This window comes from Eulemur rufifrons, chromosome 7, assembly GCF_041146395.1.
Source record: "Eulemur rufifrons isolate Redbay chromosome 7, OSU_ERuf_1, whole genome shotgun sequence".
NCBI lineage: Eukaryota > Metazoa > Chordata > Mammalia > Primates > Lemuridae > Eulemur > Eulemur rufifrons.
In genome coordinates, this window is record NC_090989.1 from 117,078,594 (window position 1) to 117,103,865 (window position 25,272).

The 25,272-nt window shown below is 42.6% G+C and overlaps 1 protein-coding gene across 3 annotated transcripts in view; it reads left to right on the forward strand.

Moving 5' to 3' along the window:
* The window catches only part of NMNAT3 (nicotinamide nucleotide adenylyltransferase 3), a 99,830-nt gene extending 81,321 nt beyond the window's left edge, over nucleotides 1–18,509 (forward strand). The window contains exons 3-5 of one of the 3 annotated variants that reach the window (XM_069473161.1): nucleotides 5,705–5,888; nucleotides 10,952–11,016; nucleotides 17,653–18,509. In XM_069473161.1, coding sequence (XP_069329262.1) covers nucleotides 5,705–5,888; nucleotides 10,952–11,016; nucleotides 17,653–18,035 — 632 coding nt within the window. In that variant the 3' untranslated portion in view covers nucleotides 18,036–18,509. The remainder of the gene's footprint in view (nucleotides 1–5,704; nucleotides 5,889–10,951; nucleotides 11,017–17,652) is intronic. The other 2 variants (XM_069473163.1, XM_069473162.1) reach the window with 2 other exon arrangements.
* The last annotated feature ends 6,763 nt before the right edge of the window (nucleotides 18,510–25,272 follow it).

Consider the following 25,272-nt stretch of genomic DNA (forward strand, 5'->3'; position numbering starts at 1 on the left):
ATCAGCCAAGATAGCTCAAGCTGGGAACTTGATTTAAGTTCATCCATGACTTTTAAGAACTCCAGGTGCCTGGCAAAAACAAACATGAAGCCTCTCTGGAGGAAGGCATATCTATCTTAGGTTTGGAGAAGCTCTTAAAAATCAGGGTCATTGACTAGCATGCTTTCAAAAATAAGCACAAAAGAAACAAAGCAATATGACTAAGAACTAGTAGAAAAAACAAGTAGCAGAAATAACTTGTACAGACCTTGAAATTGGCATTGCCAGATACAGATTTTAAAAGTTGTGCCTCTACATATAGTAATAACATTCATCGGGTGTCAGGCAGATGGGAGGGGGGAGGAGAGGATGGGTATATACACACCTAATGGGTGTGGTGTGCACCGTCTGGGGGATGGACACGCTTGAAGCTCTGACTCAGGTGGGGCAAAGGCAATACATGTAATGTAAACATTTGTACCCCCGTAAGATGCTGAAATAAAAAAATAAAAAAAGTTGTGCTTCTATTTGAAGAAAAACTATGAAAAATGACTTACCAGATGTGATGAAGAACCTCTCAGAATTTATAGAAATGATGACTAAAATAAACAAAATTAAAAGTTCAATGCAGGTCCATTAAGAAGACATAATAATCCTAAATGTGTACACACCAAAAAACAGGGTCTCAAAATACATGAAGCAAAACTAATAAAGCTGAAAGACAAAATAGACAAATTCACAATTATAGGTAGGAACTTCAATACCCTACTCTTGTCAATTGCTACTACTAGACAGAACTACTAGACAGAACATCAGCCAGGTTAAGAAGGAACAACGCAGTCAACAGCAGGCTCTAATTGATGTATACAGAACTTTCTACCAACAACAGCAGAATATACTTTTTTTCCAGCATCCATGGAACATTCACTAAAATAGTAAATTCTGAGCCTTAAAAAAAACCTCAACAAGCTTTAAGCTTGAATTGGAATCATATAAAGTATGATCTCTGACCATAATGGAGTCAAACTGAAATCAATAAAGGAAAAATAACAGAAAAACATTAAACCATTTGGAAATTAAACAACACACTTCTGAATAATCCATAGGCCAAAGAGAAAGTTCAAAGAAAATTTTTAAAAATATGTATAAGTAAATGGAAATGAAAATACAGCACATCAAAATAAGTTGGATGCAACTAAAGCAGTGCAAAGAGGGAAATTTGTAACACTCAATATTTAGAGAAAAAGGAAAAGTCTCAAATCAAGAATAAAAGACATACAAATTGGAAAGGAAGAAATCAGATAATTCCTATTTGCATATGACATGCTTGTCTATATAGAAAATCCCAAGGAATCTACAAAAAAAATCTCCCAGAATAAGTGAGTTCAGTTGCAAGATAAAGATCAGCACACAAAAATCAATCACATTTCTATATACTAATAACAAACATGTACAAACCAAAATTAAAAGCACAAATTCATTTACTAATGATCTAAAGAAAATGAAATGCAGGTATAAATCTAACAAAACATAGAATTTGTGTCCTGAAAACTACAAGATGCTGATGAAAGAAACTGAAGATCTAAATAAATGGACAGACACACCATATTCATAGGTTGGAAGACTCAAAAGTTCAATGAATGATTTTGAACACTACATTTTGCTCTATCATATTAGATAGTTCTATCAAATTAGATAGAGCAAAATGTAGACTTAGTGAATTGGAATATAGATCAAATGAAATTATACAGAATGGAACATAGAAAAAGATTTAATTTTAGCAGAGAGAGTAAAAGACTGGAAGCTACAAATTTACAATGAGAGAGTGCAAAGAAAAGGGAAGGAAACAGGGCAGAGGCAATTTCTGAAGAGATAATAACTTGGAATTTTCAAATCTAATGAAGGGCACAGATTTAAGAGACCTAGTGATCTCAAAGCATGTTAAATAAAAAGAAACTCATATGTAAACAAAGGAAATTTTTAAACCACCCAGAAAAATACAGATTGCCTTCACAGGAATGGCAATTAGACTTGTAGATGACTTCTCAGCACCAACAATGAAAGACAATGGAACAATAACTGCAGAGTATTGAAAAAAGTGATTGCAACCAATTATTTTATACCCAGTAAAATGGCTTTCAAGACTGAAGGTAATATTTTGAAAATGTCTTTCACCAATGAAGTCACTAATTTAAGGAAATTCCACAGGCTGCATTTTGTAAGTAGAGTGATTCCCAGATAGAAGGTCTGATATGCAAGAAGAAATGAAATGAAGCACAAAGAAAACAACAAATACATGGGAAATTTTAAATGAGCATTGGTTATATGAAACAGAATAATAAGGTCTGATAGGGTTAGGGGGAAATAGACTTAAAATAGCAGCAACAATAACATGTAAGTCAGGAGGGTAATAAATGGAGTTACAGAGTTCTAGAGTCCTTGTGTTATTGAGGAAGAGGGTAAAGGTCTTGATTTACTTTGGAAATAAAGCTGTGTATGTAACTTCTAGTCTGAGAGAGAAAAAATGAAATAATAAAATCCAAACAGAGTCAAGAAAAATGGAATAAAGGAAACAGAAGAGATGCGACAAAAAGAAAAGGCAAAATAAGATACTAGCTTTAAACTCAAATATATCAGAATTTACATTAAATGTCAGTGAACCTGATGTTCCTGTTAAGTCAATAATTATCAATCTTGACCCCTCAAAAAACAATTTTTAACCCAGTTATAGGCTATTTATGATAGTCTTGCCAAAAACAAAAGTGTAGAAAAGTTGAAGATAAAAGGGTGGATAAAAGATAAAAGCATATGCCATGCAAACACTAACCAAAATAAAGCTGGTGAGGCTGTATTAGACATGTAGACTTTAAGTCAAAAAAAATGACTAGAGATAAAGAGGCTCAATTCACAGAAGGAAGGATACATAAGAATTATAAATATGTAGGCACTTGATAGCATATCCTTAAAATATATGAAACAAAAATTGAAAGAACTAAAAGGAAAAATCCACAATCATAGTGGGAGATTTTAACATGTCTCTCTCCATAACTAATAAATAGGCAGACAAAAAAATAAATAAGATTGAATGGTAGGTCTACTTGTAGTTCTTTGAGGAATCTCCATACTGTTTCCAGAGAGGTTGTACTAATTTGCAGTCCCACTACTAGGTAGATGGGTATTTACCCAAAAGAAAAGAAGTCATTTTATCAAAAAGACACCTGCACTCAAATGTTTATTGCAGCACAATTCACAATCGCAAAGATGTGGAATCAACCCAAATGTCCCTCAATTCATGAGTGGATTAACAAAATGTGCTACATGTGTACCATGGAATACTACTCAGCCATGAAGAAGGATGACTTAATGCCTTTTACAACAATGTGGATGAAACTGGAGACCATTATCCTAAGTGAAGTATGTAAGGAATGGAAAAACAAACACCATATGTACTCACTATTAAACTGGAACTAACCAATGCACAGGGGGAAGTATAATTCAATGGAAATCAACCAGGGGAGTGGGGAGGAGGGGATGGATGAAAACCTATCTAATAGATACAGTGAACACTCTCTTGGTGATGGGCACACTTATAACCCTGACTCATGCGTTACAAAAGCCAATCCTTGTAACCAAAAATATTTGTACTCCTGTAATACTTTGAAATAAAAAAAAATAAAAAGAGGAAAAAAAATCAGTAGGAACATAAATTTAAACAAAACAATTAGTAATCCTGACCGAATGGACAGAACATTATCTCCAACAACTACAGCATACACATTCTTTTAAAGCACACATGGAACATTTACCAAAACTCACCACATACTGGGACGTAAAGGAAGTATCAACACATTTCAAGAGAACAAACATAGAATATGTTCTCTGACTATAATGCAACTAAGCTAAAAAAATCAATAACAAAAAGGTAACCAAAAATCATGATATGTTTGGTAATTAAGAAAAATACTTCTAAATAACTCATGGATCAAAACAGACATCATAATGGAAATAGGAAAATATTTTGAACTGAATGATCATGAAAACACTGCATATCAAAACTTGTGGGATTGCTTAGAGGGAAATATTTTAGCCTGAACTGTGTATATTAGGAAATAAGACAAACTGCAAACTAACTAGCTAGGCATACATCACACGAAGTTAGAAAAAGAACAGCAAAATAACACCGGGAGAGTAGAAGGATAGAATTAATAAAAAGAAGAACATAAATTGGTAAAACATAAAACAAACCTTCAGTAGAGAAAATCAATATGCCAAAAGTTAGTCCCTTGAAAAGACTAATAAAGTGACAAACCTCCAGCAATATTGCACAAGGAAAAAGAAAGGAGACACAACCAACATTAGGGATGAAAAAGGACATCACTGCAGATGGTGCAGACATTAAACAGATAAGTGAATATTATAAAGAACCTTATGGCAATAAACTTCAAATTTTAGATATGATGGACAAAGTCCTAGAAAATGTAAGTTGCCAAAATTATAATGAAGTAATGAAAATCTGAATTATAACCATTAAAGAAATTAAATCAGTAACCAAAACTTTTCACACAACTTAAACTCTAACCTCATAAGACTTCGCTGGTGATTTCTATCAAACACTTAAGAAAAAGTGTTATTTTAGCCTTATGCGTAAGCTCTCTTAGAACATAGAAAAAGAGGGAATTCTTCAGCACTTTTTTAAGGCTAACATAACCTTGATACCAAAACCTGATTAGGATAGTAAGAGAAAGGAAAATTATATATCTGTCTTACTTCCTAAAAAAAAAAATTAGCAAAGCAAACCCACCAATATATTATAAAGATAATGTGTCACAACCAAATCAGTTTTGTCTCAGGAATGCAATTGTTAGTTTAAGATTAGAAAATTAATCAGTACAATCCACTATATTAACTGACTAAAGGAGAAAATCACACAATCATTTTAAGAGTTGCAGAGAAAGCATTTGATAAAATTCAATATTCATTTCTGACAGAAGCTCTTAGACTAGGAAATGTCTCTTAAAGTAACATACTTGTCATGGTAGAGTAGGCTAGTTAGGATAATAAATCTTCCAGTTGCAGGGGCTTAACACATGTGAAGTTTATCTATCATCAGATAAATCTCATGTGGGTTCTACAAGGTGGCTTGATTGCTCATCACCAGAGCGCACATCTGTCCCAAAGAGGATCTTCCCCTTCCACTGGCAGCACATTCTTCCAGCGTCAACAGGGGCCTGTGCAGTCCATCTTCAGCCCATCCTCCACCAACCCTGGCTCATACTGAATCCCATCCTTTCATCTTTCATCCTCAAAGTTTCCTATTTAGGCCAAGAAACTACATATAACTAGTGCTCCTGTTAAGTCCCACACAGGGGAAGTAAGTCATGGTGTTCCTCAAGCACATTCTGACCCTAACTGTCCACCCTGCTGTAGGGACCCCTTGCCCGAGCTCCACCCTCACAGCCTTCCTCTCAGGAGAAGTGCCACTCCTGGGCATAGACTACTCTGGAGGGGAGGCACGTGGTCACTTGAAGTAGTGGCATTACCCTTGCCTAAGGGAAACCCACCCACTCCGCCACCCCTCACCTCTGCCACCCCTCAATACCCTCACCCACCCTGGAGAGAATGCCAGCATCTCCTCCTACTCATCAAGAGGCATGGAGATGTTTAGCACCTGCCTGGCAGCAAGCATCCATCGATATGTGCAACACCACTGCTCTCCCTTGCCTAGGAAGGTACCAGGTGGTCCAGGGCATCATCTCTCCTGTCAATGACCACTATGGGAAGAAAGACCTCGCACCTTCCCATCACCGAGTGGCCATGGCCCGGCTGGCCCTGCAGACTTCCGACTGGATCCGGGTGGACCCCTGGGAGAGTGAGCAGGCGCAGTGGATGGAGACGGTGCAGGTGCTGAGGTAATGGGGGTCACGCTCCCGTGTGATGTCCAGGGGCGGTGGGAGACTTCTGGAGAGCCCGCAGGGTGAAAGGTAGAGCAGATTGTTGAGCAGGGATTCAGCTAGGCCAGCCTTCTTAGCCAAGATCTGAGAAGCATTTCTATTTCAGGGGAGAGAGACCAACAAATTCACATTCTCAGAAAGGTCCCTGAGCAAAAAAGAAAAGACAATATTACAAACAACTGTCCTTCAGGTGCACTTTGTCGAAACAATCTTGTTTCAGAAGGCTGTAGCATCGGGGTCCAGGGCCACCACCAAGTAGCTGTGTGACTTTGGGCAAGTGATTTAACTTCTCTGAACAAACATTTCTCACTTGCAAAATTAGGACAATTAAACCTAATGAGGATTTTAAAAATGTAAATAAACTTCCTGACCCATAACTATGTAATAATGTTTAGTAAGTGGTGTCTTTTCATATTTTTATCATTGTCTTGGTTGAAAACTACATCTATGTAATAAGCCATCTTTTCTAATTGTACAAATCCTGGGTTTTATAAATCCAGGCTTTTATGTAAAATAGAAAAAGAGGACTATAAATCCAGAAATAGTTAACTCAGGATTATTTCTTTCTTCTGCAATTGCTATTGGTGTTCAGCATAAGTAATATAGCTGTTTAAAAGCCCCAAGCCATCCCTGCACATTAGGGATGTTTGCCAGAGAAGCGGGAAGTCCCACCTGTCCTGGCTGTCAGAGGGGATTGTGAGGTGGGCCTGCCTCATCGCTAATGACAACCAGCTCTGCTGGAAGGGATTGCAAATTGGTCCGTGTCTTTTCTCTGTCTGGAAGCACTAGCATTGGCAGGGAGTAGGAGGCATAGAGGACAGGTGTAATTATTGGCAGGCCTGTTCATAATGAGTTTCGGTTTTCATTTTTTACTTATCTTCCAAATCACTTGGAAGAAAAATGTTTACCTTTTTAGTAAAGGTAAACATTTAGTTTCCATATTCTGGTTCTTATTATTTATCTTTTACTGGGGAAAGAGCCAGCTAGAAGCATCCAGCAGTTACAGTGCTGCTTCAGAACCTGTTGCCAAGCTAAAGGGAGTGCAAATGTGAAATAACTGTTAGGACATGCTCCCTATTATTTTTTAAACTACCCATTGGTGTAAGCAAAGACTCGTCTATTGAAAATTATATAAAGAATACAATGGACACCTAGATCATTTTTTTAGACTGAGTCCTATAGTCACCTCTCATTTTTCTAGGCTAAGAGAGAGGAATAGAAGCAAAAGAAATAGCTAATGCAAGAAATAATTTAGCTTTAATACGTAGGCAGAAACAGATGCTTTTTCTCCACCCTGTGAGAGGAAGTGTGGCCTAGGGCACAGATTTTGGAGCCAAATTTACTGAGTGACTTGATGGAAGCAATTTAGCCTCCCTGAGCCTCAATTACTCACCTAATAAAATGGAAATGACATCACCTACTTCACTAGGATACTGTGTGAATTAAGTGAGATAATGTAGGCAAAACACCTGGTTTATGGTAGGTGCTTAATACCATTAGCCACCTTCCCTGCATCCCCACCTGACACTGGCCCGTAATTTGTCCTTGAAATGGGGAAGCCATTCATGGATAAATAGGAGTTGACCATAACACTATTTAAAGTTACCAGTGCTTCTGCTGCAAAACGTAGGTGTGAACTAAGATTTTGCTGAACACATTCTTTTTTTTATTTTTTATTTTTTTTTACCGTTACATATCCTTTAGTCCAGTGCTTCTCAACTCTGGCTGCACACTGGAATCACCTAGGGAGCTTTTAAAAATACCCATGTTTGGGTCTCACTCCAGAGACAGAGATGTCATTGGTTTGGATGGGACATCGGGATTTTTAAGAGCTCCCTGGTGATTCTGATGTATGGCTAGGGTTGGCCCCACAGCCTCAGGTGCCAAGTATGTGAATTAGGCTTGTGATCAGTACAGAGACCCAGCCAAACCAGCAGTCTCAACTCTGACTGCAGGAATCACTGGAGAAGCTTTTGCTAAATGCTCGTCACTCCACACCCCTACCCCCAGAGATTTTGATTTGTCTGGGGCCAGCTCTATTTTTATAAAGGTCCCCAGATTATTTATTTTTTGTAACCAAGGTGAAGAATCATTGATATAAATAGTCAACACAGTTTTACCAAATAACTAATTAAGATTTTTTATTATTAATATTTGGAGTGAGCTCCATCTTTAAACTGTATCAATTGCATTAGAAAATGTGTTTTATTACAAACGTTTTCCTAAAATTACCAAAAGTGGGTTTTTTTGAGATCGAAAAATCTGGCTAAAATTGTAGTCAGGTGTACCTGGTTGATCCTGCCAGCAGAAAAAAAAAAAGAAAGAAAAAAGAATTGTAGCCAGGTGGTTTTAGAAATGTGGAAAAAATCCACCCATCCTTTGCTCCGTTTAATGTTCTCTTGATAGAATCCACAGTGAAGCTACCTCATAGTAACAGGTATCTACAGGATGTAAATTCACTGCAGGGCTTATTGAGGATTATTTTTCTCTTTGTCAGACTGGGTTTTTTTTTAATTCTAATTTTTAAAAGCTAGGCCAACTTTCATGCATTTAGGGCATTTGATAACTTATTTCACTTACCTTTTCCCATGTTGAGGGGGGAAAGGCCTTAGTCACAAGGCCATTTTATATGGTCTGTCATCACCATTTCATGTACCCCTTTGCAGACATGATCTTATGGTGCCTTCATTATACAGATGAGGAAACCGAGGCTCAGAGAGGTGAAGTTAATCACAGTCACACTACAAATAAGCAAGAGGTGGCACTCCAGTCTGTTCAGCGCTAAAGCCGTGCTTATGGCCCTCTTCAGAAACAGGGGTCTGCGATTAGGAACATCATGGTGCTGACTTTGCTCCTGCCACAGTTACCCTCCAATGGGGCTTCCCTGGAGACCACAGAAGCTGCTGAGGACACAGAGAACATGTGCCCAGGGTCAATCCACAGGCCCAGGGTACCTACCACTCAGGCAGGCAGCAAGAAGCAGCAGTGGCCACTGCCCCACAGAGGCGGAGTAGAAGTCTGTGGGGAAAATGCATTTTGTACTCAAAGTAATCATTTGCACAATAAAGTTCAGAGATTCCGCTATGTTCAAAGTAGGATCAACTTGAACTAGAAGCTTCGAGGTAAATAAAATAAAATGCCAGTCACCACCTTTGATTGATCACCTGCTCTATGTGCCAAGCTCTTCCACATATATTATATCTCAGCCCAGCCACTCGGAGAGGTAGGTGAGTGTAGCCCCATTTTACAAACAAAGAAATTGAGATTTTAAAAGGCTTATAAAATATTCAAAGTTCTACAGTTAGAAAGTGGAGATGAGACTCAAACATACTTCAGTCTGATGCGAGAGGCCAGACCCACCAAGAAGTAAATCTTCAGAGATGAAGCTTACCAAAACCAGGGTAATAAAACAATGATGAAAATGAGTCCAGCCAGGCTCTAAGAAGACTCCACTGAGTCTCGGAGATAATCAGGAAGGGCTTTGACCCAAGGTTAAATGTATTCGTGCATCCATTCCTTCCATTGTTGCTGAATTTGGCAGACTTTAGGGGAGCATTTTCCTAGGTGCTAAGAATGGAAAGATGAATTAAATGGGGTCCCTGTTCACAATCTGGTGAGCAGATAGACTGAGAGTAATAATGATAATAACAGCTAACATTTACTGGGCTCTTTCTCTGCATGGGCTGGTACGAAGCTCTTCAGTTAATCCTCACAACAGCTCTCTGGGGTAGGTACCGTCACTATCCCCCATTCTAGAGATAAGGAAACTGGAGACAGCAGGATTGCAAAACTACTAGTTAGAATCAGATAGTCTAATTCTAGAGCTTAAACTTTCCACTGTGCCCCCTCCCCATAATAATCAGCAGCAGGCCACTGCCCCAGCATTTGGCAGAGGAGAAGCACTTGCTCTTTCATGGTCTTGAGATACCGGGTATACATAAGGCCAGCATTAACTTTTATGACCCATTAACAGATGAGGTCAGTGAGGCTCTGACGGTGTTAGTGACTTCTCCAGGATCATTGCAAGGAGGACAGCCTGAACTTGAACCCACCCACTCTGGCTGAAAAGTATATGCTTTTTCTAGTAGGCAGTGCCCCCTCCCAAATGCATAATACAGTAAGTGGAAGACGGAAGATCAAAATGATACAAGAAGGGGTATATAATGAGTGCCCGTGTTTGATAAGAAAAAAAAGTACAGATGTCTCTTGATTTGCAGAATATAGATCACTTTGAAAGCTGGACATGCCAAATTCATGTAAGGCTAATCATATTTTAAATGTTCAGTGCACTTTGCATACATTAACTCCTTTAGTCTTCGTGACCACCCGTCAGAGGTGGACACTATCATGATTCCTCATTGGCAGATGCAGAACCATCCACATAGAGACCTGAAATCACTCACCCAGGGTCACGCAGCCAGCTGGTGGAGGAGCTGGGATTCAACCCAGGCCATCTGGCTCCACGCCCTATTGGAGGTTGGCCATCACCCTATTGCCTTCTAAAGTACCATCTTCTAATAAGAGTGAGCAGCTTTTTTAGGAGCTAGCTGTGGGCCATGTGCCGTACCAGCGCTTAATGTGCATGGCTAGTCTACCTTCACAAAAGTCTAAAAGGAGGTGCTGTTATCCCTGGTTCACAAATGAAAAGTGTGTTTTGAACTCAGGTCTAATAGCCCACGTCTTTAACCCTTTAACCCCTACTCAACACTGATTCCTTTTTTTAAAGTGAAAAATATTTAAGAAAATGTTATAAGAGTAGAAATGTGCTAATTTCCCTGCTTGTACCCAGATCGCACAGAAGGTAGTGAACTATGTTGGATAGGGCTCCCCATGAGGCCCCACGGGGCTTCCTATCCCAGCACCGGGCACAGTGCCTGCCACACTGTAGGCCCTCAGCAAGCATCGGTGGAATGAGCAAACTAAAATGGATAAAAGCAGGTTGAAACTTAAAATCTGAGAACCCCTGGGTGGCTTTGAAGGCTGGAGGACAGATACCCTGAGCCCGTGTGTTTACGATGCAGGCATCATCACAGCGAACTGCTCAGATCTCCGCCCCGGATGAAAGGGCCAGACCACGTCTGTGCAGGTGGGTGCCGACCCTCTTGTCTGTAGGAGGGGGAGATGTCAGGGATTCTCTGAGACCTGGGGTGGCTGGGGCAGGGGGGGTGGTGATCAGTCACAGCTGCAGATGACTTGAGTCCAGCACTCGGGGCACAGATAAGGCCCTGGAGACCTGCCTGGTGGGGGGTGACATTTCCAAGGTTGAAAGGTCAGATTAGACAATCTGCCCCCACCCACTGTAATTTACTGCGTTAATTTGGGATTATCTGCCCCAAAGGAGTTTACCTACCCTTGTGACTTGTGCTTATGACAGGGATTACGGTCAGGGCCACCCGGGGATAAACTGATGAGCGCTGCTGGGGTTCTTTTCAAAGCTTTAGCTCCTTTGAATACAAAATATGCCATTATAAAACTCAAACAAAGAGACTAACACTTTATAAAAGTGTTACTCAGAAGAGGAAACCTATTTTTTAGGGGATTTAAAGTCGATTCGGATTATCCTTTTAATTTGTAAGCCTGGGTTTATAACCCTGTTGTCATACCCTGGTGTTTGACGGAACCTTGTAGGCTGTGATTTCAGAGTATGAGCTGCCTTGGTGGCAGGGTCGAATGCACAGCCCTCGTGCAAATAGGAAGAGCATCGTGTGCTGCTCGGAGGGCAGCTTCCAGCAGGCCCCCATCTGCAGGTTCCCTGCTGCAGGGTCTCACAACTCTAGTGGGCAGAACACTACTTCCAGATCAGAAAGACTCAGGAACGCCAAGGTTAAACACACCTAAAATAATTCCTTTACTGCAGGACTTTTCAGAGCCTTTCCTATGTCCACATGCATTATGTGGAACTCTTTTTTTAATGCCTGTTAATATTCCTCAGAACTAGTGCCCCCCCGGAACATGATTAGGAAACATTCTTCTAAAAGGATTTGGAAATGCCACCAGGCCCTAAAGGTGCCATGAAGCAGTCCCCAAATGCTGGCCTAAGGATCACTCACAGCAGAAACCTACAGGGCTTATTAAAAACACTAATTCCCAGACCCCTTCCCAGACCTCCTGAGTGGGAGTGGGACCAAGGAATCTGGATGTTTAGTGAGCACTCCGGGGATTTGCTCTAAGCCAGTTCTGGGAACTGTGCACTAGAGGAGGAATCTAAGGAGTTATAGTGTCTCCTACATAATCATCATATACAATGTTCGTTGTAGTCCTCTGGTCTCTCTGTCTGTCTGTCCACTGCCACATTCAAGCTCCTTCCCTCCTACCCCTGTGAGCACTGTGCCCAGGGGTCATTTCTAGCGGCTGCCTCCTTTCTGCATCGTCTCTGGCCCAGCAGGCACTCCTAAAAGGATTCCAGACACTCCCCGAGCACCTCCCCAGGCCAGGCAGGCTCAGAACAGGGACAGCCAGCCCCGCCCCTGCCCCTGCCCCTGCCCCGAGCTGGAGGCAGGGTGTGAATGGAGGTGAGTCCAGGCATGGATCAGGGGGGCCGCGTGGAGGAGGAGACACCTGTGCCAAGACTTGTAGGATGAGTAGCTTATTGAGATGGGGAGTGTTTCTAGGCAGAGGGCAGCACAAGTGCAGGGCACTCTGTGCCACGGGGGGAGATGCTGGAGCCTCCAGCCAGAGGAACCCAGGAGGGACGCCACGCCAACGCTGTCAGCCTCCCCACACTTCACCTTTCTGCAGATGCTTCCTGAATCTCCGTCTCTGCTCTTTACCTGCCCCTCCTTGCCCTTCCCTTCTTGGCTCCCCTGTTGAAAACTTATCTGTCCTGGGAGGCCCAGTTCAGGATCCACCTTCCCTGTGAATCCAGTCCCGGCTGCTGCCACCAATACGGGCTCTCTCCCGCTGCCACAGCCCATTCAGTGTTCTTTGCAGATTCATTTTCCAGGAGCTGCAAGCCTGCTCTGCTCGGCCGTATACGGTCGAGGTTTGTCCCTTATCCTCCTTCTCTCTGTGCAGCCCCTAAGTCCTGCTCATCTTGTTCTATTCTGAACTGTTTTAAAAAAGGAAGTTTATAGAGAATGAAAAGTGAGCTTGTCAACTGACCAAAATATATCAGAGACTTTAAAAATCTTTGTGATCTCTGCTTGATAAATTCCCCTGTAGGAATCTGGCTGAGGAAATAATTAGAAATTGGGGCAAATATGTATGCAGAAAGATGTTTATCACAGTGGTTTTTATGATGGCAGAAAATAAAAGCAACCTCAATGTTTAAATATAAAGGAATGTGTAAGTAAATTATATTATATGCATAGGATGAAGAACCTACATAAAAGGTTTTGATGATATGGAGAAACACTTATAAAGTAAGTGGGAAAAAGTCAGGATACAATACTGTATGTATCTTCTCAAGTATATAAAAATGTGAATATACTTTCACATCTGTTTGCATGTCTAAATATCTAGAAAAGACTAAGGAAATACACCAAAATAGTGAGGGTTTTTGGAGAAAGCAGAATTGTAGTCATTATTTTCTAGTTTAACACATTGACTGCCACGTGAGTTATGTTTAACTCAAGCTAGTTTTGACCCCAGGGCCACATTAGGCAAAGCCTGCAGTTGGCTCACGAACATCTTACTTGTTGATGTTCTTACTGTTACAATTAATACTGACAATTTAATTCTAAAAACGTGGATTGTGTTGCATATAACTCATGCACAGAAAACAATAAAAAATAAAAAATTAGGAAAAAAATTTTTTTCTACTGTGACTGTCAACGTGCTAAATACTTATGTATTTCTATACATTCCATAATGAGCACGGATTTCATGTTTGTAATCAGGGAAAACTAGAGCAATTTAAGAAAGGAAGGTGGAGTTTTTTTCAGCATAAGTTTGGCCTTTGGTAAGATGGCATGTATGTTACTAGTGACATATTTTCAAAGGACCATTTTGTGTCTGTGTATTTTATTGGTGTGCTGTTAGGCTCTGGGGTTGCAAATTACGTGATGAGCTCAGCATTTTCTGGCTGCAGGGCCCTGCTGTACCCTCTCTGCTGTGATTTGCAGTCCTCCTTGGACTCACCCGGAGTCTCATGGATTGCTAAATTCTGGGCTGCTTGGGTGTGACACTTTGGGATGGACGATGCCTCCAGTCCTTAACAGCCCGACTCTGTCCTTTGTGAAGGTGGCCCCCACCTCTGACTGATGGGGCTGAGCGCAGTTCAGCAATGTTCAGAGGATTCTCTTTCCGTACAAACAGAGCAGGCACTTTACCTGCTTCCATTTTACACTGGTTATTCCAAGGTGGCCTTGTATAGTTAGTTTAGGTGCTGTCTGTCAGATGCTTCATCTCTGGGGTCCTCTTTAGAGGACCTCTCAGAAGTCCCACACTTCTGAGAGTGTCTGTGAGGTGCCACGACAGACGTCATGGTGGCCATGTTCATGTGCTGCACCAGGCAGGAAATTTGCATTGCATTATGTTCATCACTCAATTCCCATAACTTCCAGAGTAGGTTTTATTATCCCCATTTTACAGCTGAGGAAACAGACCCATAGGCTAAGGAACTTTCCCAAGGTCCCAGCAGATCTAAAATTCAAACCCAGGGGTGTCCAACCTCAAAATTGGTGCTCTTTGATGTCATAGACTTAGGACAGTCAAAGAAAAGGTCCTGGTGGCACTTTCCTCACAGTCTATATAAATTTCCTCTTCATTTGCTTTTCAAAGCCCTTGGCTACTCAAAGACAGGACACACTGCCCCCAACATGCCCATGGTCATCCTGTTTATGTCACTGTATCACTGTTAGGACAAATCATATTGGCAGCCTTTATTCTACACTCTGCAGTTTTACATACTTTGGACTTGGACAGAGTCACTTGGTGTGAAAATTTTGTGGCAGTGTTGTGAATGGATTTGGAAGGGATATGTCAATGCCTTTGTGATCCCTGAAGACAAGATTGCCCAGAGTTGGAGTCTGAGTCATGTTCTGCCATGAGAAGTTATCCATCACATGGTATTGTCGTCATGGAGTAATAGGCACCACCAGCATCACAGATGTGCCTTTGATTTGGGAGAGCAGGGGAAGTATGGGTACTTGTCCCCTCCAGGCAAGGCTCAAAGTCAATAGTATTCCTTACTGTCATTGTTCATGAATCAAACAGTACTCAAGATAGAAGCCAATATGTAAAAATTGTCCCTACAAAACAAATCTACTGGGAGAATAAAGTGGTGTCTTTTTGTGTTCTCTGATCTGTGGGAACAGAGGGGATATACCACAGGCCCCAGCAGACCCTGGAATTAAATGCACATCGTTGAACCTCCCCTGTAAGAAGACCATGTAGAAACCACCCAATTGTTTGAGAGGCCAAGGACTGTTCTCTTGCAATACTATAGTGGTTGGATAATTAAGAAATTAGAGTAAAATCTCACAGATGCAGAACTGTTCAAATCTACAGATATGCTATGAGCAATGGGAATGTCCCAAATAAGTGAAAAGTGTGAGTTACTGAATAATTTTTTTTTTTTTTTTTTTTTTTTTGAGACAGAGTCTCATTCTGTTGCCCAGGCTAGGGTACAGCACGTCATCATAGCTCACTGCAACCTCAGACTCCTGGGCTTAAGTGGTTCACCTGCCTTAGCCTACTGAGTAGCTGAGACTACAGGCACATACCACCATGTCCAGCTAATTTTTCTACTTTTTGTAGAAATGGGGTCTTGCTATGTTGCTCAGGCTAGTGTTGACCTCCTGGGCTCAAGTGATCCTCCCGCCTCAACCTCCCAAATCACAAGGATTACAGGAGTGAGCCACCGGTCCCAGCTGACTGAATAATCTTAAATGTAATTTTAGTGGTTTTAAAAGGCCAGACACTCATTTATAAACTCATTTATAAATGTTGAATGGATGTTTTGGTGAATAGATTGGTAGATAAATGGGTAAATGAATAAGTGCATGAAGGAAGGAAGGATAGTTAACACATATCACACTCTGTGTCAAGCACTGTTGTAAGTACTTTACATTTTTAAACTCACTCAATTCTAAAATAACCTTATAAAGTAAGTACTATTAATAATCCTCATTTTAAAGTTGAGATAATGTGAGCTTTTGAATGGCAGAACCAGAATTTGAATGTAAGGTGTGTAGCTCTACAGTCTTAGTAACCACCAAGAATTCATACATGCATGAATGAAGGAATGTTTGAATATCATTTACTATAGCAATATTATGCTGCTAGAGTGTTTGAAAACCACGTTTCCGTAATTGCATCTGTTGCTTTAAACGAGTCCAAGGTCCATCATCTCATGGGTGGGGGAACTGAGGCCCAGAGGAGTAAAAGTCTTGGCTCCAGCCCCGCAGCGGCATGTGCCCAGCTGAGGCCAGAACTCGGACTTCTCCATGACGCCTCCAGTCTCTTACTTTCCATTCCTCAGCGCCCCTGTGCTCTTCTGTAAACCCGTCTCTCTGGTCCGAGTTCAGACTCCTTGGAAGTTCCCCAATGGCGGATCCTGAACTGCCCATTGACACCAAGCTTTTCCCAGTGTGTGGAAGCCCTGGGGCCCTCCTTACTGAGGCTTCACGGTGACTGAGAGATGCCTGTGCTCTAGCAGCCCAGCCTTTGCCATCGACGGAAGCTAGAGCCACCTTCTGGAAGGACCAGATAGCCTGAAGCTTGCTTCTACTGTGGACTTGGTTCTTCCTTTTCAGATTAGCCCACTCAAGAGGGACAAGCTCCATGCCAGGAAAATCACAGTCTGGCCCCCAGCGCCCCAGAAGCTTCTCGGTTATGATGCAAGTGCGGATTCCCACCAGCAGGCGGCAGCAGAGCCTCTCAGTTACAAATGCCCCAGCTGGAGGATGGCTGCCTGGGTTTGAATCCGACTTCTCTGCCTAGCTGAGTGAGCTCAGGCTACTCACTTGCCTCTCTGTGCCTCAGTTTCCCCCTCCACAAAGTGAGCACACAATACTTACCTCATAAAGTTGTTCTGAGGATCATATACACATAAACCGCTTACTGGTAATAACAGTGTCCATAATAATCACCCAATAAATGCTAGGTATTATTTTACCATGACAGCATTCTGTTAGAACAAATTCCAAAGGATCAGCCACATTCGTCAGTTGTTCTAGAGCTTTGTACCTTTTTTTGGAAACTGAAATGGAAAGACCACCAGCTGGAATCTTAGAGACCTTTCAGTTATCCGAAGAGTCTTTATAATTTCTATGATGAGGCTTTTATATAAAAGTACCAGGTACTAGTACCTAGTAACACTAGGGCTGAAATGGATTTCAAATAGGGCTTAGACTTGTCCAAGGCCCACAACCTGTTGGTCGTAGGGCTTCCAGAACCTTACCTTCCATCAGAAGATGTGGTTCTGGGTGTAGCAAAGCCATTTTGGGAGCCCTCTGCATGATTCAAAGCAACCACAGACAGACTTCTGTTACAACACTGAAAAAAAATAAAAAAATAAAATCTCTTTTGTGTTACTTGGCACTTTGCCAATATTAAACAAACGGTGTATTGATTAAATCATTACTTTCAACTGTATTCCTTGAAATAGCTTCAGATTCATTTACGTGCTTTTTTCTTTTTAAGTCATGAACACGGAAACATTGAGTTCTCGATACATTCCACAAAAAGTGTTTTGTGAGATTTTCCAGGGGAATATGATGTTATCTTTCCTGGCAGTGACCCTTCTGTAACTTTGCTGAGTCCACCCTTGTTTTTGCAGCTGTGCCTGAGCTGAAGCTCCTCTGCGGGGCAGACATCTTGAATACCTTCCGGACCCCCAACCTCTGGAAGGAGGCACACATCCAGGAAATAGTGGAGAAGTTTGGTTTGGTGTGCGTGGGCCGAGCGGGTCACGACCCAAAGGGATACATCTTGGAATCACCCATCCTGCGGAGGTACCAGCACAACGTTCACCTGGCCAGGGAGCCTGTGCAGAATGAGATCAGCGCCACATACATCAGGCGAGCCTTGGGCCAAGGGCAGAGCGTCAAGTACCTGCTCCCTGACGCTGTCATTGCCTACATCAAGGACCACAACCTCTACACCCAGAACAGTTCCCCGGAAGGCAAAAGCACCCAGAGCAATGAAGGAAAAACAAGCTAGGGAGAGACCCAGCGGGCAGGCCAGCCACTCCTCCTCCACCAGTCTCCTGCCGGGGAGAAGGCAGTTCAGGTTTTTGTTTTGCTTTGATTTTTGCTTTTCCATTTTTCATTTGTTTTATTTCTACAATGATTTTACTTCGAGTAGTCTTCTGTCTCAGAAAGAGATAGATACCTTATTATGGAGACAGGGAATGTGTACATCACAAAAATGGACATTTATCAAAGAAGTTAAAATGGTGTGGCAGGTCATTAAGATTAGGCAAAATCTCTCAGAACGGCTGAATGAGGAGGCCTTCTTATTTTGTGTAAACGGTAATTATGGTGCGCACACTGAATGCAGTTCTGAGCATGGCCGGGGCCCCTGAAGGTCAGATCAGAATTGCCCACAATGCGTTTTTTTTTTAACTAGGACCAGATGCAGTGAGCTGGTCTTGATTAGAGAGATTTGACAGGATGCTAATTACTGAACAGTAGGCTTTGTCAACGCTCTTGTTTCTAACAGAATACTAACTGAAGAGTCAAAAATTTGGAAACAGCACATTGCTGATTTATATTGAATTTCCCCTTGCAAACCATTGTCTGACAGCCTCCTGGCCTTTCAAAAAATTTAAACTAAACTTTTTCTAAGTAGTGACCCTCAAGCAATATTTTTGATATAACAAGTATTTTTGATACTGCTATACCATAAATGTCAGGGTTCCTGATTTCCAAGTTTCTAAAAAGGAACTGAGGTCAAACAGATGCCTATATTAAAGGATGTTTTTGAATGTTTTATGACTGCCTGCCTGTTTGAATATTGGCAAAGGGATAAATAATAAATTGACATCAAAAAGTACTAATAAAAAGTTTCTCTTTTTTCTTCTTTTGTTATATTATTAATGATTGATGTGCCAGCTGTTGCCCTTCTTTTTAGCTACTCTGTGAAATTTGCTACTGTACCAATCAAACTGGTATGAATCTAAAAGTTTGTGTTCCCAGGTAGTAGGAGTCGAGGAAACAATTGCTTTTCAGTGCCATGCAAATGAGTTTTTAATTGAAAGCTCTGGGTCAATAGCTCTGGGCCCTGAAAGCTGAGAACAGGAGCCTCACGTGTGTTCAGGATTTGTCATTCCACTCCCAGATTAGAAAAGGTTTTGATTGGCCTCATTCTGTTTGAGTTTACTCTTTACACTTGTTGGCCACATGACTGAACACATTCAGAACTTACTTCTCCATAGTTTGACTCTGGTTCATCCTTGCTACAGATTTAGTCATGCAGAAAAACAAAGGGCAGTTGGAAAGAATCTAATATCTGTCCCCAAATATCCCAGTGTTCACATGTGTGTCATGAAATAGACGAGTGGAGTAGAAAATCAGAGTTTCCTGGGTCCAGAGCAGTGGGACCTTCCCTGCAGTCACTGAAGCTGCCAGCCATTCCCTACTCTGATTGAGCTCTGCCCTCCAAGAGGTCCCTAAGGACCCTGATAATTCAGGAGAAGAGGAATCAGACAGCCTTGTCCAAAAGCTGCCACTGTAGGCTGTGAGCCTTCAACCAACTCCCTTCCCCACTGTGAGCCTGGTTTCCCTTGCCTCTCAAACGGGGGGTTTGATTAGACATCCTCCAAATTCTCTTTTTTTTTTTAATTCAAAATATTATGGAGGAAAGCGGGAGGAGGCAATGGGCAAAAACCTACCTAACGGGTGCAAATTCTCTTTTAGCTCTGATTTTCTAAGACTCTTGTGTGCCTCTCACTTCAGCCTATGTAGCCTGCTTTGGGTCCAGTACATTTCTAGCCAGACTAGAAGCTCCTCAAGCTCAGGGCATCCTGGTTTTGTTTGCTGATGTATCCCAAGTGCCTAGAAATGTGTTACTCAAAGTGCAGTCCCAGGCCAGCAGTGTTGGCATCCCCTGGGAGCTAGGAAGGACGGCCGGCTCTCAGGCCCCACCGCAGACCCACTGACTCAGAATCAGCGTTTTAATACGATTCACTGGCCTAGAACAGTGCCTATGACAAGTATTAGCTTTATTTTTAATAAATAGAATGTATGATTGAAATTACATGATATTTACTCCAGTAAATATCTTCTCCCTTATCCTCAAGGCCACATTGCCCCACTTTTCAGTGTGGGGCAGAGAAGAAAAAAACAAGTTTCGTACAGTTGTCGTGTCCAGAAGAAGTACAGAGAGGGAGCCTGCGGGCTGCGGCAGGGCTGCTCAGCCTCGGCAACACTGACGTTCTGGGCTGTGGGGCTCTTCTGTGCATTTAGGATGATGAGCAGCGTCCCTGGCTCTGTCCACCAAATGCTGGTAGTATCCCCTAACTGTGACATCAAAAGTGCCCCAAGACATTGCCAGATATCACCCGGGGCACCAGATAATCACCCGGGAGGTTATAGATCTCGCTGGTTTAAGGATGTGGCTGTGAGGAGTGTGCAGGTGGGCAGGGTTCCCTGTTTCCCAACAGGAGAAGTCAGGAAGCAGCAGCTTTAGAATAGTCTCCTTTTATAATGGACTCGGCGGGGCAGTGGGGACACAGTGCCGTCCACAGTAGGAATTAGAGCCACATCCATACTCATAGGCACCCCCACCCCAGCTTTAGCCTCCCTTTTGTTCCAAGCACACTTAGTGGCTTTCCCGTCCATGTTGTTACAAGCTGAGGATTCAACAGACTCTGGACCCTCGTGCTGACATCCAGGGCCTGGCAAGTGGAGACTCGCAGTGAGTGGGAGCTAGTAGTTTTATTACTATTTAAAATTCAGGTCTTACTCATTCAAATAACATTTACTGAGAGCCTCTCTTGTGTCACGCACTGGACTAAACACTGGGGTACAGTGGTGAGCAAAAAAGACACGGTCTCTGGCCCTCGAGGAGTCCACAGTCCAGTGGGGAGTGGACAGGAAGCAAATGATCACGTGTGGGATTCAAGCTGTGATGAGGGCTCTGGAGGCAAATGCACCCTGTAGTCCGACAGCCAGAGGCAGCAGGGTCACTGCAAAGCTAATGAAGCTTAAGCCTCAGTCCCTCACTTGCCCAGGCCCTTTCCAATGCCCCAGAAGGGCCCTAATTGTGTGGGTATCTCATTTCAAATTCATAATTTTTATTCTTTTTCTGAAAAGGGACCTTCAAAAGTGTATAAGGTTTAGACTCCGTAAAATGGATTCTCCCTGATGACAGTCTTGACAGCAGGGAAGTGACAATGGATTTGAGACCTGCAGGATGAATTCACAAGACGTAGGAATGGGTGGAGACAACAGTCTTTCAGAAAGGAGCAGCACGTACAAAGGCCCTGAGGCAGAGGGGGCAGAATGGGCAGCATGATGAGCACCTCCTTGGTGGTGGGAATGGTGGGGGGGAGTAGATGATTGCATCGTGCACCTGACAGCAGATGTCCTTGAATGCCACTGTCTCCTGTCCAACCTTTCCGTAGGCTCAGGGCACCAGGCCCAATGAGGCTTGGAGGTGATGCCTTTGTCTTCCTGATCCATGTCTGTATCATGCGGCTCCCTCCAGGCAAAACATCAATTCCTGAGCCTTTACATTGTCTCTTTCAAAATAAAACACCACCACAACAAAACCTACTTTGTTAAAAATATGTATAAATAAAAAATTATATATCTTAATTTCTGTACTGTCACTTTGTCTCACTGATACATGTAGCCTCCCTTTTCAGTATCAGAGGAGAACATAGGTATCGCTGCTGCGCTCCTGATTGATTGCGTTGACACTGACCTGCATACCTGATCTCACATTCCTTTCCATTCCCTCAGGCCTTCTCCGCATCTACTTTGCGGGGTGTTTTGTTTATTTTGCAAGAACAGAAAAACAGTGGTTTGGGCTCCTGGGTAAATAGAATTTCCAGCCTTAAATAAAGGTTCCTCTGTGATAGCAGACGCTGCCCAAATGAGAGGAGTTCTGTATCCTAGCCTGGGGAAAGGATTTTTCATTTACAATACCGTCTGTGTCGCTTGGGACAGAATGATGTGAAATCCCATGTTAAACCGACAGTGCTCTGGATTTGCAAGGTGCGTTTGGTAATTGGGTTAATACATGAATATGAATTTCCTCATCCTCACCCTCATGCTTTCTGTGCTAACAATGTCTCTGCCCTCCCTGTTTGCAAGGGTCTTCATGCATAGATTGTGTTCAATTTCAGTCATGAAGTTATTTTCTTGGACCAGAACTTGGCATTATAGATATACATGTGTGACTAATAAACAATCCATAATAATACCTAGGCATGTGCCTCAGAATATTTTAATATTGTTAAAATAACCTCAAAACGGATTGTTTGTGGCACCATAGACTGTGAGGACTAAGGGGGACCCTAAAGTTCATCTGATCCCACATTTCCAAATTACCAAACACACAAATCCCACAAATGAATAGGAGTTTCACTACTAAAAACAATAATAATGTGTTCTGCGGACAACTTAGGGGAGCCCTACCTGTCTTTCTCCCGCTGGCAATCTGCCATGTGTGTTTTGCTTGCCCTGTCAGTCTCAGTCCTACCTTCCACACATCCCTCATACGCACCTGCTTCCCTCCTGTCACCTCCCTGTCCAAGCTGCCATCATCTTTCTCACCCGGACCCCTGCAGCAGCCTCCTAACAGGATTCCCCAGTCCCCTCCTGGCCCTTGCAGCCCATTCTCCACAGAGGAGCCGGAGCAGCTGTCCACGTGCCCCGTACGGGCATATCAGTTCCCTTCCCAAACTCCTTCCAAGGGACACCATTCAGAAAAGGGAAAGACAAGCCACAGACTGGGAGCAAACATTTGCAAAAAAGTATATCTGATAAATGACATACCCAAGATATGCAACAGAAATAAGAAGACCAACAACCCAATTTAAAAAGTGGTCAGAAGGTGTGACTACACCTGTGCAGGAGAGGGCTGACACAGCAGCCCGCTGATCTGTGGAAGGGTTTCCTTGTGGGGCTGGTCCTTGCCTGGCATCTGACAACCTGGCTTTTGCAGTGTTCCCTATGTTTCTAACTGATACGGCTATTTTGTCTTCCTGGGGCCCCGAGTCCCGCTGCAGCAGCTGGCCTAGACTGTTGGAATATACAATGTGATTTATGGTGAATACTCGCTTTCCTTCTAGGAGTTTGGGATTTCAGTAACCACAGTGGGTCCTGTGACAGAAGAGTGCCCACCTCACCAGCCCAGGAAAAAACCCTGGACTCAGAGTGTCCGGCAGGCCCCGGGCAGAAACAATGCACACTGTCGCTGCATTTTACTGCTGGAGAAAGAAGCATGTCCTGTGTGAAGCCCCACCCCAGGAGGGAGGAATTGAAAGCCTGCACCTGGACTCCTCCAGACTCTAGACCCTGCTGTGTCTTTTCCCCTGCTGTGTGTCCTTTCACCTGCCTCTGAGGTCAGTGAGTCCTTCAAGCAAGTCACCAAATGTAGAACCCCCAAATAAGACACTTCCCCAGAGAAGATATATGGATGAATATAAATATGGGCATGAAAAGATGCCCAATACCATTAGTCATTAGGGAAATGCAAACTAGAACCACAAGGAGAGATTGATACAATTAGAATGGTTAAAAGCAATCCAGCAATTCTATTTCTAGGTATCTACACCAAAGAGATAAAAATATATGTCCGTTCAGACTTACATGCAAATATTTATAGCAGCATTATTCACTGCAGTCAAAGACAGGAAACAGTTCAGATGTCCATGAACTGGTAGAGGTATAAACAAATGTTTCTATCCATGCAATGTGATACTGTTCAGCAGTCTTCACAAGGCTACTGATACCTGCAACAGCATGGATGAACCTCAAAACACGCTAAGTGAAAGAAGCCAGACACAGAAGGTGGGCATATTATATGATTCCCTTTCTATGAAATTTCGAGAAAAGGTAAGACTGTAGAGGCAGAAAGTGGCTGCCTGAGGACAGGAGTGGATTGATTGCGAGTGGGCATGAGGGAACTTCGGTGGGTGATAGAAACGTCCCAAAACTAGACTGTGGTGATGGCTGCACAACTATATAAGTTTACTAAAGCCCATCAAACTGTGCACATAAAATGGGTACATTTTGTGGTATTTAAATTACACCTCAATAAAGGTGTTTAAAAGAAAAATCCTTGTGGCCTTCCTCTGCCTGCCCTTGGAGTGAAGACCGGACGACTCCTGGGGTGGCTGGCTGCACCCCCAGGCCTTTCCCTCTCTGTTCCATCCAGGGGGCGCTCTCCAGCCTCTTACCCACCTGTCTGTCCCCTGAGCGCTGTAGCAGGGGCGGCTCCCTCTGCCTGGCGTGCTTTCTCCCTCCTCCCCTTCTTTGGACCAACTCCCGTTTCCTCTCCAGCACCGGCCTCACACCCCTTCTTGCAGGAAGCCCCCTCTGGGCCCACCCCCAGTCCCCCCAGCTCCCGGCCCTTTCCTCTGTGACGCTCCTAACTCCTGAAACTGCTGACTCTTCCCCCAGCATGGCTCCTGGCCCACAGTGGGCGCTCAATAAATATTTCATAAAATAATGTCTGAATAAGCACCTGAATAGTACTGAGAAGCCCATGATAAACAAACCTGTTTAACTTTGTGTAAACCAGTGTTTTTGAAGCATGTTTGCACACTGAATCCCTTTTTATACACATACTTAATAATATGTGGAACACAGTACTCGGAGGAGCAGTTTAGGAAGTTCTTATCTAAATTTTTTTTCTAGCCTTTTGCTGCCACAAACAATGCTGCAATAAACACCCTTCTGCATAAACCCTTACGAGCCAGTGCTTTTGTAGGATGAATTCCCGGGAGTGGGGTTGATGGGTCAAATGGTGTGTGTACTTTTTATTCTAAAAGATGTTATCAGATTGTAGACACTAGATTTTTTTTTTTTTAAGTAAGTTGAATGTTTTTCAAAAAGCAGAATCACATAGAGCTGCTGAAATTCTCATTTCCTTATTCCTTTTCAGAGAATCACCTTCATTATCTTTGGCACAAGCCAAAGCAAAATCCATTTCTTCATTTCAATAGGTAATCTGTGAGGAAGAATTTCAGGAATTCATTTGCCACAGAGAGACATACCAATTCATGGGCAAAAGCATGGTGTTTTCTGGGTGCCTTAGTCAAGGATTATTTTTTCTTTTTGGCAAAAGGAACACTTAAATTAGCCTAAATAATGGAAGTGGGAGCATCAGAGAGCATAAGAATGTCGGGAATGAGAAGGAACCAAGGACAGGACATGTATACATGTTGCAGGAGAAACTGGAAAAGAAGAAATTGATGTTTCCTCTTCTCTCCCTTCTCCCTCCC